Source organism: Leucopleurus acutus, assembly GCF_964270905.1.
Source record: "Leucopleurus acutus genome assembly, chromosome: 15".
NCBI classification, from domain to species: Eukaryota; Metazoa; Chordata; class Mammalia; order Artiodactyla; family Delphinidae; genus Leucopleurus; species Leucopleurus acutus.
Genome location: NC_139157.1, coordinates 66,813,291 through 66,828,948, shown reverse-complemented (window position 1 = coordinate 66,828,948; position 15,658 = coordinate 66,813,291). Strand labels below are relative to the sequence as shown.

Here is a 15,658-nt window from a genome sequence, read left to right as displayed (position 1 = left end):
GCCTCCAGCTCCGTGTTTCTTTCTCAAGATTGCTTTGGCTATTCGGGGTCTTTTGTGTTTCCATACAAATTGTGAGATTTTTTGTTCTAGTTCTGTGACAAATGCCGGTGGTAGTCTGATAGGGATTGCATTGCATCTGTAGATTGCTTTGGGTAGTAGAGTCATTTTCACAATGTTGATTCTTCCAATCCAAGAACATGGTATATCTCTCCATCTGTTTGTACCATCTTTAATTTCTTTCACCAGTGTCTTATAATTTTCTGCATACAGGTCTTTCGTCTCCTTAGGTAGGTTTATTCCTAGATATTTTATTCTTTTTGTTGTAGTGGTAAATGGGAGTGTTTTCTTGATTTCACTTTCAGGTTTTTCATCATCAGTGTATAGGAATGCCAGAGATTTCTGTGCATTAATTTTGTATCCTGCTACTTTACCAAATTCATTGATTAGCTCTAGTAGTCTTCTGGGAGCATCTTTAGGATTCTCTATGTATAGTATCGTGTCATGTGCAAACAGTGACAGCTTTACTTCTTCTTTTCCGATTTGGATTCCTTTTAATTCTCTTCTGATTGCTGTGGCTAAAACTTCCAAAACTATGTTGAATAAGAGTGGTGAGAGTGGGCAACCTTTACTTGCTCCTGATCTTAGTGGAAATGGTTTCAGGTTTTCACCACTGAGGACGATGTTGGCTGTGGTTTTGTCATATATGGCCTTTATTATGTTGAGGAGAGTTCCCTCTGTGCCTGCCTTCTGCAGGGTTTTTATCATAAATGGGTGTTGAATTTTGTCGAAAGCTTTCTCTGCATCTGTTGACGTGAGCGTATGGCTTTTCTCCTTGAGGTTGTTAGTATGGTGTATGACATTGATTGATTTGCGTCTGTTGAAGAATCCTTGCATTCCTGGAATAAACCCCACTGGATCATGGTGTATGATCCTTTTAATGTGCTGCTGGATTCTGTTTGCTGGTAGTTTGTTGAGGAGTTTTGCATCTATGTTTATCAGTGATATTGGCCTGTAGTTTTCTTGCTTTGTGACATCTTTGTCTGGTTTTGGTATCAGGGTGATGGTGGCCTCGTAGAATGAGTTTGGGGGTGTTCCTCCATCTGCTATATTTTGGAAGAGTTTGAGAAGGATAGGTGTTAACTCTTCCCGAAATGTTTGATAGAATTCGCCTGTGAAGCCATCTGGTCCTGGGCTTTTGTTTGTTAGGAAGATTTTTAATCACAGTTTCAATTTCAGTGCTTGTGATCGGGCTGTTCATATTCTCTATTTCTCCCTGATTCAGTCTTGGCAGGTTGTGCATTTCTAAGAATTTGTCCATTTCTTCCAGGTTGTCCATTTTATTGGCATAGAGTTGCTTGTAATCTCTCGTGATCCTGTGTGTATTTCTGCAATATCAGTTGTTACTTCTCCTTTTTCCGTTTTTTTTTTTTTACCTCTTTATTGGAGTATGATTGCTTTATAACGGTGTGTTAGTTTCTGCTTTATAACAAAGTGAATCAGTTATACATATACATACGTTCCCATATCTCTTCCCTCTTGCGTCTCCCTCCCTCCCACCCTCCCTATCCCAACCCTCTAGGTGGTCACAAAGGACCGAGCTGATCTCCCTGTGCTACGCGGCTGCATCCCACTAGCTATCTATTTTACGTTTGGTGGTGTATATATGTCCGTTCCACTCTGTCACTTTGTCACAGCTTACTCTTCCCCCTCCCCATATCCTCAAGTCTGTTCTCTAGTAGGTCTTTCTTTATTCTTATCTTACCCCTAGGTTCTCTATGACATTTTTTTCTCCTTAAATTCCCTATATATGTGTTAGCATATGTCATTTGTCTTTCTCTTTCTGACTTAACTTCACTCTGTATGACAGACTCTAGGTCCATCCACCTCATTACAAATAGCTCAATTTCATTTCTTTTTATGGCTGAGTACTATTCCATTGTATATATGTGCCACATCTTCTTTATCCATTCATGCGATGATGGACACTTAGGTCGTTTCCATCTCTGGGCTATTGTAAATAGAGCTGCGATGAACATTTTGGTACGTGACTCTTTCTGAATTATGGTTTTCTCAGTATATGCCCAATAGTGGGATTGCTGGGTCATATGGTAGTTCTATTTGTAGTTTTTTAAGGAACCTCCATACTGTTCTCCATAGTGGCTGTACCGATTCACATTCCCAGCAGGAGTGCAAGAGGGTTCCCTTTTCTCCACACCCTCTCCAGCATTTATTGTTTCTAGATTTTTGGATGGTGGCCCTTCTGACTGGTGTGAGATGCTACCTCATTGCAGTTTTGAGTTGCATTTCTCTACTGATTAATGATGTTGAGCATCCTTTCATGTGTTTGTTGGCAGTCTGTATATCTTCTTTGGAGAAATGTCTATTTAGGTCTTCTGCCCATTTTTGGATTGGGTCGTTTGTTCTTTTGTTATTGAGCTGCATGAGCTGCTTGTAAATTTTGGAGATTAATCCTTTGTCAGTTGCTTCATGTGAAAATACTTTCTCCCGTCCTGAGGGTTGTCTTTTGGTTTTGTTTATGGTTTCCTTTGCTGTGCAAAAGCTTTGAAGTTTCATTAGGCCCCATTTGTTTATTTTTGTTTTTATTTCCATTTCTCTAGGAGGTGGGTCAAAAAGGATCTTGCTGTGATTTATGTCATAGAGTGTTCTGCCTATGATTTCCTGTAAGAATTTGATAGTTTCTGGCCTTACATATAGGTCTTTAATCCATTTTGAGCTTATTTTTGTGTATGGTGTTAGGGAGTGATGTAATCTCATACTTGTACCTGTACCTGTCCAGTTTTCCCAGCACCATTTATTGAAGAGGCTGTCCTTTCTCCACTGTACATTCCTGCCTCCTTTATCAAAGGTAAGGTGACCATATGTGTGTGGGTTTATCTCTGGGCTTTCTATGCTGTTCCTTTGATCTATATTTCTGGTTTTGTGCCAGTACCATACTGTCTTGATTACTGTAGCCTTGTAGTATAGTCTGAAGTCAGGGAGCCTGATTTCTCCAGCTCCGTTTTTCGTTCTCAAGATTGCTTTGGCTATTCGGGGTCTTTTGTGTTTCCATACAAATTGTGAGATTTTTTGTTCTAGTTCTGTGAAAAATGCCGGTGGTAGTCTGATAGGGATTGCATTGCATCTGTAGATTGCTTTGGGTAGTAGAGTCATTTTCGCAATGTTGATTCTTCCAATCCAAGAACATGGTATATCTCTCCATCTGTTTGTATCATCTTTTTTTTTTTTTTTGCGGTATGTGGGCCTCTCACTGTTGTGGCCTCTCCCATTGCGGAGCACAGGCTCTGGATGCGCAGCCTCAGCGGCCATGGCTCACGGGCCTAACCGCTCCGTGGCATGTGGGATCTTCCCGGACCGGGGCACGAACCCATGTCCCCTGCATTGGCAGGCGGACTCTCAACCACTGCACCACCAGGGAATCCCTTGTATCATCTTTAATTTCTTTCACCAGTGTCTTATAATTTTCTGCATACAGGTCTTTTGTCTCCTTAGGTAGGTTTATTCCTAGATATTTTATTCTTTTTGTTGCAGTGGTAAATGGGAGTGTTTTCTTGATTTCACTTTCCGGTTTTTCGTCATCAGTGTATAGGAATGCCAGAGATTTCTGTGCATTAATTTTGTATCTTGCTAGTTTACCAAATTTATTGATTAGCTCTAGTAGTCTTTTGGGAGCATCTTTAGGATTCTCTATGTATAGTATCGTGTCATGTGCAAACAGTGACAGCTTTACTTCTTCTTTTCCGATTTGGATTCCTTTTAATTCTCTTCTGATTGCTGTGGCTAAAACTTCCAAAACTATGTTGAATAAGAGTGGTGAGAGTGGGCAACCTTTACTTGCTCCTGATCTTAGTGGAAATGGTTTCAGTTTTTCACCACTGAGGACGATGTTGGCTGTGGTTTTGTCATATATGGCCTTCATTATGTTGAGGAAAGTGGGATCTAATTATCCGTTCTGGAGTATTTTTAATTTCATTTCTTGTGTTGTTCATCATTGCTTGTTTCATCTTTGGTTATTCTAGGTCCTTGTTAAATGTTTCTTGCATTTTGTCTATTCTATTTCCAAGATTTTGGATCATCTTTACTATCATTATTCTGAATTCTTTTTCAGGTAGACTGCCTATTTTCTCTTCATTTGTTAGGTCTAGTGGGTTTTTATCTTGCTCTTTCATCTGCTGTGTGTTTCTCTGTCTTCTCATTTTGCTTATCTTACTGTGTTTGGGGTCTCCTTTTTGCAGGCTGCAGGCTCGTAGTTCCCGTTGTTTTTGGTGTCTGTCCCCAGTGGCTGAGGTTGGTTCAGTGGGTTGTGTAGGCTTCCTGGTGGGGGCGAGTAGTGCCTGTGTTCTGGTGGATGAGGATGGATCTTGTCTTTCTGGTGGGTAGGTCCATGTCTGTTGGTTTTTTTTGGGGTGTCTGTGGCCTTATTATGATTTTAGGCAGCCTCTCTGCTAATGGGTGGGGTTGTGTTCCTGTCTTGCTAGTTGTTTGGCATAGGATGTCCAGCACTGTAGTTTGCTGGTCGTTGAGTGAAGCTGGGTGCTGGTATTGAGATGGCGATCTCTGGGAGATTTTCGCCGTTTGTTATTATGTGGAGCTGGGAGGTCTCTTGTGGACCAGTGTCCTGAATTTGGCTCTCCCACCTCGGAGGCACAGCACTGACTCCTGGCTGCAGCACCAAGAGCCTTTCATCCACACGGCTCAGTATAAAAGGGAAATAAAATAGAATAAAAGAGGATAAAATAGAATAAAAGAGGATAAAATAAAATAGAGTAAAATAAAGTTAGTAAAATAAAAAATAATTATTAAGAAAAAAGTTTTTAAAAGTTAAAAAAAAAAGGCAGACAGATCCCTGGGACAAATGGTGAAAGTAAAGCTATACAGACAAAATCTCACACAGAAGCATACACATACACACTCACAAAAATAGAAAAAGGGGAAAAATAATATATCTTGCCCCCAAAGTCCACCTCCTCAATTTGGGTTGATTCGTTTTGTATTCAGGTATTCCACAGATGCAGGCACATCAGTTGATTGTGGAGCTTTAATCCGCTGCTCCTGAGGCTGTTGGGAGAGATTTCCCTTTCTCTTCTTTGTTCGCACAGCTCCCAGGGGTTCAGCTTTGCATTTGGCCCCGCCTCTGCGTGTAGGTCGCCTGAGGGCGTCTGTTCTTCGCTCAGACAGTACGAGGTTAAAGGAGCAGCTGACTCGGGGGCTCTGGCTCATTCATGTTGGGCGGAGGGAGGGGTACGGAGTGCGGGGCGAGTCTGCGGCGGTAGAGACCAGCGTGACGTTGCACCAGCCTGAGGCACGCTGTGCATTCTTCCGGGGAAGTTTTCCCTGGATCCCGGGACCCTGGCCGTGGCGGGCTGTACAGGCTCCCGGGAGGGGTGTGGATAGTGACCTGTGCTCGCACACAGGCTTCTTGGTGGCGGCAGCAGCCTTAGCGTTTCGTGCCCGTCTCTGGGGTCCGCGCTTTTAGCCGCGGCTCGCGCCCGTCTCTGGAGCTCTTTTAAGCGGCGCCCTTAATCTCCTCTCCTCGTGCACCAGAAAACAAAGAGGGAAGAAAAAGTCTCTTGCCTCTTCGGCAGCTCCAGACTGCTTGCTGGACTCCCTCCCGGCCAGCCGTGGCGCACTAACCCCCTGCAGGCTGTGTTCACGCCGCCAACCCCAGTCCTCTCCCTGCGCTCCAACCGAAGCCCGAGCCTCAGCTCCCAGCCCCCGCCCGACCCAGCGGGTGAGCAGACAAGTCTCTCGGGTTGGTGTGTGCAGGTCGGCACCGATCCTCTGTGCAGGAATCTCTCCGCTTTGCCCTCCGCACCCCTGTTGCTGTGCTCTCCTCCGTGGCGCCGAAGCTTCCCCGCTCCGCCACTCTCAGTCTCCGCCCGTGAAGGGGCTTCCTAGTGTGTGGAAACCTTTCCTCCTTCACAGCTCCCTCCCACTGGTGCAGGTCCCGTCCCTATTCTTTTGTGTGTTTTTTCTGTTTTATTTCGCCCTACCCAGGTATGTGGGGAGTTTCTTGCCTTTTGGGAGGTCTGAGGTCTTCTGCCAGCGTTCAGTGGGTGTTCTATAGGAGCAGGTCCACGTGTAGATGTATTCCTGATGTATCTGTGAGGATGAGGGTGATCTCTGCGTCTTACTCTTCCGCCATCTTCAACGGACTCGGCAGTCAGATTCTTTTTTTTTTTTTTTTTTTTTTTTTTTGCGGTACGCGGGTCTCTCACTGTTGTGACCTCTCCCGTTGCAGAGCACAGGCTCCGGACGTGCAGGCTCAGTGGCCATGGCTCACGGGCCCAGCCACTCCACGGCATGTGGGATCTTCCTGGACCGGGTTACGAACCCGTGTCCCCTGTATCAGCAGGCGGACTCTCAACCGCTGCGCCACCAGGGAAGCCGGCATGCAGATTCTTAACCACTGTACCACCAGGGACGTCTCAACATGTTTTTTTTTAATAGCTGGTTTTTGTTTTTAATTCCAGCCCAGCATCTAGTGAATATTCTGTGCTTTTATGTTATGTGTTAGGTCCCTGTGGTCTCTTTTCATCTAGAGCAGTCCCTGGTTGCTTCTTGCAGTTTCTGTTTTCTTCCATAATATTAACTTTGTAAAGAGTCCAGGCTGTTTGTTTTATAGGATGTTTTATATTCTGAATTTGATAGTTTCTTCATGGTGTTATTTAACTTCTTTCTCTATCCCTGTATTTCTGAACGTTAGGTCTAGAGCAGTAATCCTCAAAGTGTCATCCCCAAAGCAGCAGCAGCAGCATCATTTGGGAACTTGTGGGGAAAAAATGCAAGTTCTTGGGCCGCATTACAAATCTACTGAATTTAACTGTGAATAAAACTCGGGGGGGGGGCAGGGTCTAGCCACCTGTGGTTTTTTTTTTTTTTTTTTTTTTTTTTTGCCACCTGTGTTTTAATAGGACCTCCAGGTGATGCTGGTAAAAACCTAAAGTTTGAGACCAATGGTTAAATATTTTCAGCAAGAATACATCATATTTAACTGTGTAAAGTTCAAATTACATCACATCAGAAGAGATAAATGTCAGGATGTCTCATCTGGCTAACCTGGTAACCACCATCTCTTTCCATTGTAAAGGTATACTTTCCCTTTGTAATTAATAAGAAATGTGTGACAGATACAGGTTTTTAAATGGGAAAGACTTTTAAGAACTTATAAAATAACACATGTTCATTGGGAAAAACATTCCACATTCCACCTACAGAACTATTTTCATAGTGACACTCCCCAGAGATCCCTTCCATTACTGTGAATTTTCCCATAGGTTTTTTCTTTTATAGATATAACCTTACTAATTTTTCTTTTTAAACAAAAATGGAACTATACTATGCTTTTTCTTGCAGCTTATGTTTTAATTTAGTAGTACCTCTTAGACTTGTAGAGCTACGGTGTGCTTTTTAATGGCAGTGTACTGTTTCTATGCAAAGAGATATACACATACTTTTTTTTTTTAACATCTTTATTGGAGTATAATTGCTTTACAATGGTGTGTTAGTTTCTGCTGTATAACAAAGTGAATCAGCTATACATATACATGTATCCCCATATCTCCTCCCTCTTGCATCTCCCTCCCACCCTCCCTATCCCACCCCTCTAGGTGGTCACAAAGCACCCAGCTGATCTCCCTGGGCTATGCGGCTGCTTCCAACTAGCTGTCTATTTTACGTTTGGTAGTGTATATATGTCCATGCCACTCTTACTTCGTCCTAGCTTACCTTCCCCCTCCCCGTGTCCTCACGGCCCTTCTCTACATCTCCATCTTTATTCCTGTCCTGCCCCTAGGTTCTTCAGAACCATTTTTTTTTCCTTTAGATTCCATATATATATGTTAGCATACAGTATTTGTTTTTCTCTTTCTGACTTACTTCACTCTGTATGACAGACTCTAGGTCCATCCACCTCACTACAAATAACTCAATTTCGTTTCTTTTTATGGCTGAGTACTATTCCATTGTATATATGTGCCACATCTTTTTTATCCATTCATCTGTTGATGGACAGTTAGGTTGTTTCCATGTCCTGGCTATTGTAAATAGAGCTGCAGTGAACATTGTGGTAGGTGTCTCATTTTGAATTATGGTTTTCTCAGGGTATATGCCCAATAGTGGGACTGCTGGGTCATATGGTAGTTCTATTTTTAGTATTTTAAGGAACCTCCATACTGTTCTCCATAGTGGCTGTATCAATTTACATTCCCACCAACAGTGCAAGAGGGTCCCCTTTTCTCCACACCCTCTCCAGCATTTATTATTTGTAGATTTTTTAATGATGGCCATTCTGACTGGTGTGAGGTGTACAGTGAGGTACAATACCTCATTGTAGTTTCGATTTGTATTTCTCTAATGATTAGTATACACATACTTTTGCTTCCTGCTTTTTTTTTTTACTGAATTTTATATCATGAGCACTTTCCCATGTCCTTGGCTTCATAGTATTCCAGCATATTAATACAACATAATGTATTTAAACATTCCTTTTGTTAGACACTGAAGTTGCTTATAGGTTTTCATTCAAATAAGTGCTGTGAACATTTATGTGCATAAACTTTTGATTGCATGTGAGTTTATTTGCTCAGAATTAGGATAATTGGGTCCAAAGTTTAGAGTATGTTTAAGGCTCTTGATAAATTTTGGCAAGCTACTTAACTGAAATGTTGTACCAATTTATATCCTACCAGCCATGTCTGAGCCTCCAACTTCTGCCATCATTAATTTTAGCATTTTTTAAGTTTTTCCCAATTGATTAAGGACATTTGACTATTTAATTTTTACTTCCTTGTTTACTGGCGAAATTTTTAAGGTTTTTTATTTGCATTTCATTGAAAACCCATTTTAAAAATCTTTGAGCCATGATAGATTAGTTACGACCGTTTTGTAAATAAAACGTCACTTCAGCTAGCTCAGGTCCAGAGAGGAATGTGTTAGGTGAGTGCTGGGATGTCTCAAGGATCTCTCTTTGGTTCAAAGAAGGTGACAGATTGGGATGTGTAGAATCTTAGTCCTAATTCCAGATCTCAGGGGAAGGACTCTGGTCCAGCATGAGTCAGGCGCGCATGCCCGGACCTGTCCGCCATGCCTCAGGAACACATTCGCGTATCCACTTGGGTGCTCTTGGCCGAGCCATTCGTCCGGGCAGGGCGGGCAGGAGGTGGCGGAAAAGGCCAGTCATAGAAAACAGGCAAAGAGCAGTTCACAGAAAATCGTGAGGAACCAAGCAGGAGGTGCTTGCCGCATCTGCAGACCTGCTGCTGCCTTTTTATTATGGACATCTGAGTGTGGAGCATCAGCTGTGTCCCTGACAGGAGAGGAGGCTGCCGCTGAGCCCTCCATGGCTGGCTCCCGCTCACAACGGTTCCCTTCTCTGCTTTGGCCCTTGTCAGGCAGTGGGAGTGTGGCCCCATTGGGTGTTAGAGCCCTACAGGAAGTGTCCAGCTGGGGGAGCACAGGGGCACGTGATTGGAAGGTGACAGTCATTTACTCCCTGAAACAGTCCCTTTTTTTTGTTTTTTTGCTTGTTTTGGCCATGCGGCTTGTGGTGCCTGACCAGGGATTGAACCCACACCCTTGGCAGTGAAAGTGAGGAGTCCTAACCATTGGACCGCCAAGTCCCTTGAAGCAATCCCTTTGAACTCTGTCCACAACCTTCTTCACATGTGCTTTGACTACTTTCAGTGAAGGGCCAAGAGGATTTGTTCACTGGGAGAGCTGGATGAAAGCCCTGAGTATTCAGCTTCTTTCATTTCCTCTTGGGCAGCCACTGACATTTAAAAAGGGGAAGGGGGATTAAAAAGACAATTTTTTAATAAGGGGAGTTGGGGTAGCTCCATACTCCTTGACGTAGTTTTTCCTTGCAGTAATAGTCTTGGCAATAATGTTCTAAGACCCATACAGATTCTTTTTTACCTACCAGGACTGTGTTGGCTCAAGTTGTCTATTTACTGTGTATGTATAGTCTCTTCAACCCCTCTGGACTTTTAAATGAGAAAAAGAAGCTTTGGCCTCCACAAAAGCATGCTCAGGAATTCTGGAAAATCCTGAATGCCACGGGAAAAGACTCCGCTGAGGAGTCTTGCTTTGGTACTCCTGCGCCCGCCTCAGGAGTCAAGATGCCAGGTCCCATCCTTAGACCATCTCAGTCACTCGCCCTTCGCCCATTGAATCCTAGATGCGGGTTCTGGACAAGCTGATGGTTGAGCGACTCTCAGCAGAGAGGATGGAGTGCCTGAACCGCCTGCAGCAGCACTCGGACTCAGAGAAGCACGAGGGAGAGAAACGGCAGGTGAAAACCAGGATCTGTCCGTGCTGACCTTGCCACTTGCCACTCTTTTCCCCCCGAGTCAAGGGACTCGGACCCATCACTGAAAACTCCCAGGCCGAGATCCCCTAAAGGCGTTGGTGTCAAAGCACGTGCCATTTTTATAACCTGAAATGAAGTCAGTAGGAAGGAGCCTGGAGTGTGGTTCCTGTTGGCGCTGAATGTGCTGGCCGGAGGTGGAGGCGGGGCAGTTTGTAGAACGTGCTGGAAAGCCAAGCTCCGCCCTGGATCACTGCTATGTATCGCGCCCCTGCTGGGCCTGCACAAGATTGGGTTCCTGCCCTCAGGCAGTTTGCGGTCCACCCCGGACAGCAGACGTGAAATGAGTACTTGCGAGCATGTGAGTGAGTTCGTGCGCCTAGCAGCCAGACGTGCTTGGCGTGGAAGCCGTGGGAAGCTGTGGCTGTTGGCGTCTAAGGAGTCTCTAAGTCGCTTAATGAAGATCATAGTTAGCTATCGGCTTGGGCGCTGGGTGAATCCTGGGCTTCAGAGGGCCAACAGAGAAGGCCGTGTGGCCTGTGGGAGGCGGGTAATCCAAAACTTTGGGGCTTGTCCGGAAAAGAGCCTATCACAGTCGGAAAGTCCACATTCTTGAGGTTTTAATTCATAAGCCATGTATCAAAGTCTCCTGATGATTTGTGTACTAACTTGTGGGGTTTTTTTTAGATGTCCTTGGTGGATGAATTAAAAACTTGGTGCCTGTTAAAGATTCAGAATCTGGAGCTGAAGCTTTCTGGAGATTCTAGGGCCTCCAGGACTAAATCCACACCATCCACTTGCGAGTCCTCCACAGGTAACCGACACCAACATGCAGAGAGAGCCCTTTCATCCAAAGGTGATGAAACCCCCCGGTCGCGTTCTCTTCTCCATCTGAAGGCAGTCTGTGTGACAGGGCTGTGGGCAACACTGGATTGTAATGTGAACTCTGTAGGGGCAAGGACCATGCTTTGCCCACTACTGTATACACAGTTCCTATACAGCAATAAAGCACTCCTACTCAAGTGTTCAGGAATATTTGAATGAAGGAATAAAAGAATTGTTGATCCGTGATAGCAGTGCAATCTTGATGGTGTCAGAGTTGGACCCCAACGATGAGGGTGAGGAAAGGATGTGTCGTCTCAGAAGGGCACTCGCCCCTGCCTTTGTGACTGTTTTCCCTTTCTTGTCCTTGATCAGCCTTTTCTACCTTTGGCCAACTCCGTACAGCCTCATTAAAAAACAGTTCATGTATCAAAGCTGCCCCAGGGGCTGGATAAGAGATGCTTTGAGCCAGAGCATCTTTACATTAGCTACAGTGGCTACACTCAATGATGATCAGTTGAGGAGATTCATAGCCTTAGTAATTAGACCTCCATGGGGAGGTTTTGATATGTCACGTGTTTCATGTTACCATAGGCCATCTCTGTATTTGTGGTTTTATCTTCTTTGTGCCCGTAACAGTGGGGAAAATCCTGGGCAAACTTTTCATGCTAGGACTAATTATGGAACTTGTCATGGAGCTCTGGGTATGGGTATAGGACCGCCTCTCCAAGTGGGAGCTTGGATCAAGGAACTAGTAACTGGGGCTATGGTCTGTAAAGGGCCCGGAAGTTAGAGAATGGGGGTATTGATTCTGATCAGTAAATGCCCAATTCTGTTTTAGGACAAGTAGTGAGATGTGTCATCCTTAGCAATCAGGAAATGGTACCCAGAGCCCTTTACTGTAGGTTGAGACAGGCTAAAGGAAAGGCCAGTAACGTTTTTGGCTTAGATGCCACCAGTGAGTCTAACGCAACATCCCTGAAAGCCCTGACAAGCCAAGATGATAATCAGGGGAGAAGTGGAGGGGAAGGACACAAGTTGCACACGGTGGGTGATGGTTGATAATCAGGGGAGAAGTGGAGGGGAAGGACAGGAGAAGTTGCACACGGTGGGTGATGGTTGAGAAGGCTGGTTTATAGGATTCCCGGGACTCTCAAATGCCAGCCCACGTGACTGTATGAACACGGATTCGGCTCTCACTTTTGTTTTCCTTCCGAAACCAGGTGTGGATCAGTCAGTGGTGACCGCAGGTCCAGTAGCAGCCTCTGACAGCCCCCCTCAGGTGGTCAGGCCCAAGGAAAAGGCCCTCAGCTCCACAGCCGCCCACAGACTCCAGCAGGAGCTGTCTTCCTTGGACTGTACAGGCTCCCGACTGAGGAGTGTCAAGGTCCAGACAGCCTCGTTACCCTTGAAAGAGGCAGCCAAATGCGACCCGCAGGCTGGGCCCTGTGTTGACAGAGGCACCCAAACCAAGAAGTCTGGGAAAAGTGGGCAGACGAGGCACCGCGGCCAGCAGCCAGCACCCAGCACCACCTGCGGACAGCCGCCACCAGCAGCAGGTGGCGAGCAGACTGCCCCTCATACTCGGGACACCTCCCAAGCACTGGAGCTCACTCAGTATTTCTTTGAGGCTGTTTCCACCCAGATGGAAAAGTGGTATGAAAGGAAGATTGAAGAAGCACGAAGCCAAGCCAGTCAGAAAGCCCAGCAAGACAAGGCCACGCTGGAGGAACACATTAAAAGTTTAGAGGAGGAACTTGCTAAACTAAGGACTAAGGTACACAAGGAAAACTAGGGCCTGGGAAGTGGGACGAGAAAGGATTCCTGGGACTTCCCTGGTGGTCCAGTGGTTGACTGTGCTTCCAGTGCAGGGGGCGGGGGTTCGATCCCTGGTCTGGGAACTAGGATCCTGCATGCCGTGGGGGAGGGCGGGGGGCAAGGATTCCTGAAGATTTCCGGTCCTGCAGCTGCAGAAGAGCTATGTTGGAGGTGTCAGTTATTGTACACATAGCAGACCTTGCCTTTTAAAAAAATCACTAATTTCTAAAACGTGCCAGACACATGCTTCCTATGCCCTGAAGTTGTGAAGACTTCAACAATTAGACTGAAACTAGGGGACACTTGGTTTCAGGTTTCATTACAGATTTGAAACCTCAGCTCAAGTTCATCTGAAGTTCAGAAGCTCAGATTAAGCGAGCTGTGCTAAGAAACTGAAGGATGTGTAAGCCTAAACCCCAATATTCAGGATATGAAATAATGTAAATGAAAAGCAAGAAAAAATATTAATCCCTGTGCATTCAAGTCAAGCAGTCATTCATATCAACATGCCTGCTGTGCCTGGACAGTGTCTTTCTGTAAGAGCTGTAACAGACACGCTGAACTCCCTCAAGTTCATAGTTCCCCAAATGCTGACATCTTAACCAGGGAAAACTCACCAAAGAAGCTTTGAGGAGAAGGATTTTCATGATGTCACAAGATCCACTATATCGTAAAATGTTTTGAAAAGTCGGAGTGTATTTAAATAATGGGTTAATTGGCTAATAATAGCGCTGGGAATGTCAATGAACTCAAACGAGAAAGATTCAGATCATTGGATCATGGTTTCTGTATCTTTCAACCAAAAGAAAGAAACAGTACAATTAATCATAGTGACTTTAAAGTGGATTAATGGAAAAAACATTCACGTAGCAATTACCTGAAATTTCTATAACCTAATTCACAGCCAGTTATCTTAGAGTACCTTTCTGAATGTGAGCTTATTGGTCTACATTTTATAAAGAAATAAGGCTGTTTCTTGAAAGTATTTCATTTTGAACTGAGTTGTCATTGAAGAACCTCAAAAGCTTTCCACTGCTTTGTAGCAACTATGTCAAGGTAAATAAGCAATAAATTGACTTGGATTCCGCAGCTTCAGGGAGCCCTGTGGATGTTACTGTATGGAGTATACAAAGTTGCAAAAGTAACAGTATGTTGAAACTTTGGATTTAATTATCTTCCAAGCTTCTTGTCCCTTGTGGCATTATATTCATCTCCTCAAAATTCCATATATGCATAGAAACCTCGATTCTATTTCTATAAACAGAGGAACCAAGTAACTGTTGTCTGTAATTTTTGAATGAACCTTTGCTCATTGAGCCAAAGAGAAAATGTGACGACTTGACATGGGAACACCCAGAAAAACAAAAGTATGCATTTAGTCCCTATGTGTTCTGCCCATCAAGCTCAGTTGTTTTTGGTTTGTTCTTTTGAATACTGACAATCTATGGATCTAGGCGTTCCTAATAAATGTAGATGTATGTCATCATTACAAAACCTGGACAGGGAATTTATTTGATGTTCTCTCAAGTTTATTTTCAGGTTTGTAAGCTCGTCTTGTCGAATTTAAAACTTCAGTGGCACACTTTAAAGGGGAAAAAAAATGACACAGGGGCAGTCGATATGTTAAGTAATAGCCTCAGCCACTTCTCAAGCTAGAAAGCTTTTGAATTTAAAACAATTCTAATAATTTAGATAATATAATAGATATTATAATAATAAAGGGGTTTAAAGATGGATTTATTGTAGTTAATATACATTAGTTGAACATTCAGACATCTTAAACTTTAGGAACAAAACTTCAACATTCAAACAACAGTATAGTTAGTTTACAGGGAACACCCAGACAGTAAATTTGCCTAATCCAAAATACTGATGAAGATGATGAATAAAATGTGTTTCACCAGCGTTCTATTCTGGCCAACATCTTAATGACCATGGTTCCACATGTGAGAAGAAATTGCTAAATAAATCTTCTCTTGGGCTAAACAACGGACTTGGCCTATAATTCAGGAGATACGCAAAGATGTAAGTGAACAAATAAAATTAAACTGTTCTTTAGAGAGGAAGGGAAAAGCTTGTCCACGAGAATGGTCTTAGTCTCTGGAAGATGAAAATTCAAATTTTCATGTTTTATTCACTTAACAAAATCAAAACAGAACCCCACATTAGGTTTTCTTGGGGAGTCTGTGGTATTTGATTCTTGCAAATACAAACCACAAATGCTCTTACATCTTCCACATACAGTGCTTCTAGGAAGAACATCAAAGTCACTGCTTGTCACGCTTCATAAAAGGATGGTTTTTAGCTTCAAGATTTTAGATTTACTAGAGATAGCCTGTACTTGAGTATTTGCCGATCATGCTACACAAAAGAGTAAGTCTTTCTAAGGTTCTCTGTTCAGAAACTGTTCACACATGCTTTTCCCTCTGTTCATCAGATGGCTTGATTAACGTACATCTATATAAAAACCTGAAAATTGGCTTATGCAAGCATTTTAGATTAGCCCATCCCCAGGTGGCAGAGTATTCAGAATTATTTTTGTCTTGTGGGTTCTGGAGCTGTGGAAGGGCAAGGGTGGCTCGGAACGCAGGTTAGTGACACACCACTGGTTTACACCTCTCCAATGGCACACGGTCCAACACTAAACACTGTTTATCCTGCAGAAGTTTATCTACATCTTTCAGATGTAGATTC

General features: G+C 43.8%; 1 protein-coding gene across 4 annotated transcripts in view; it reads left to right on the top strand.

Annotated features, from left to right (window-relative positions):
- ANKRD6 (ankyrin repeat domain 6) overlaps positions 1 to 12,941 on the top strand; it is a gene marked incomplete at its 3' end in the record, with an annotated part of 86,820 nt that extends 73,879 nt beyond the window's left edge. For 2 of the 4 annotated variants that reach the window (XM_082855260.1, XM_082855258.1), the window contains 3 exons: positions 10,196 to 10,309; positions 11,012 to 11,138; positions 12,385 to 12,941. In XM_082855260.1, coding sequence (XP_082711386.1) covers positions 10,196 to 10,309; positions 11,012 to 11,138; positions 12,385 to 12,941 — 798 coding nt within the window. Of the gene's footprint in view, positions 1 to 10,195; positions 10,310 to 11,011; positions 11,139 to 12,369 lie in introns of all 4 variants that reach the window. The other 2 variants (XM_082855259.1, XM_082855257.1) reach the window with 1 other exon arrangement.
- Between the last annotated feature and the right edge of the window lie 2,717 nt (positions 12,942 to 15,658).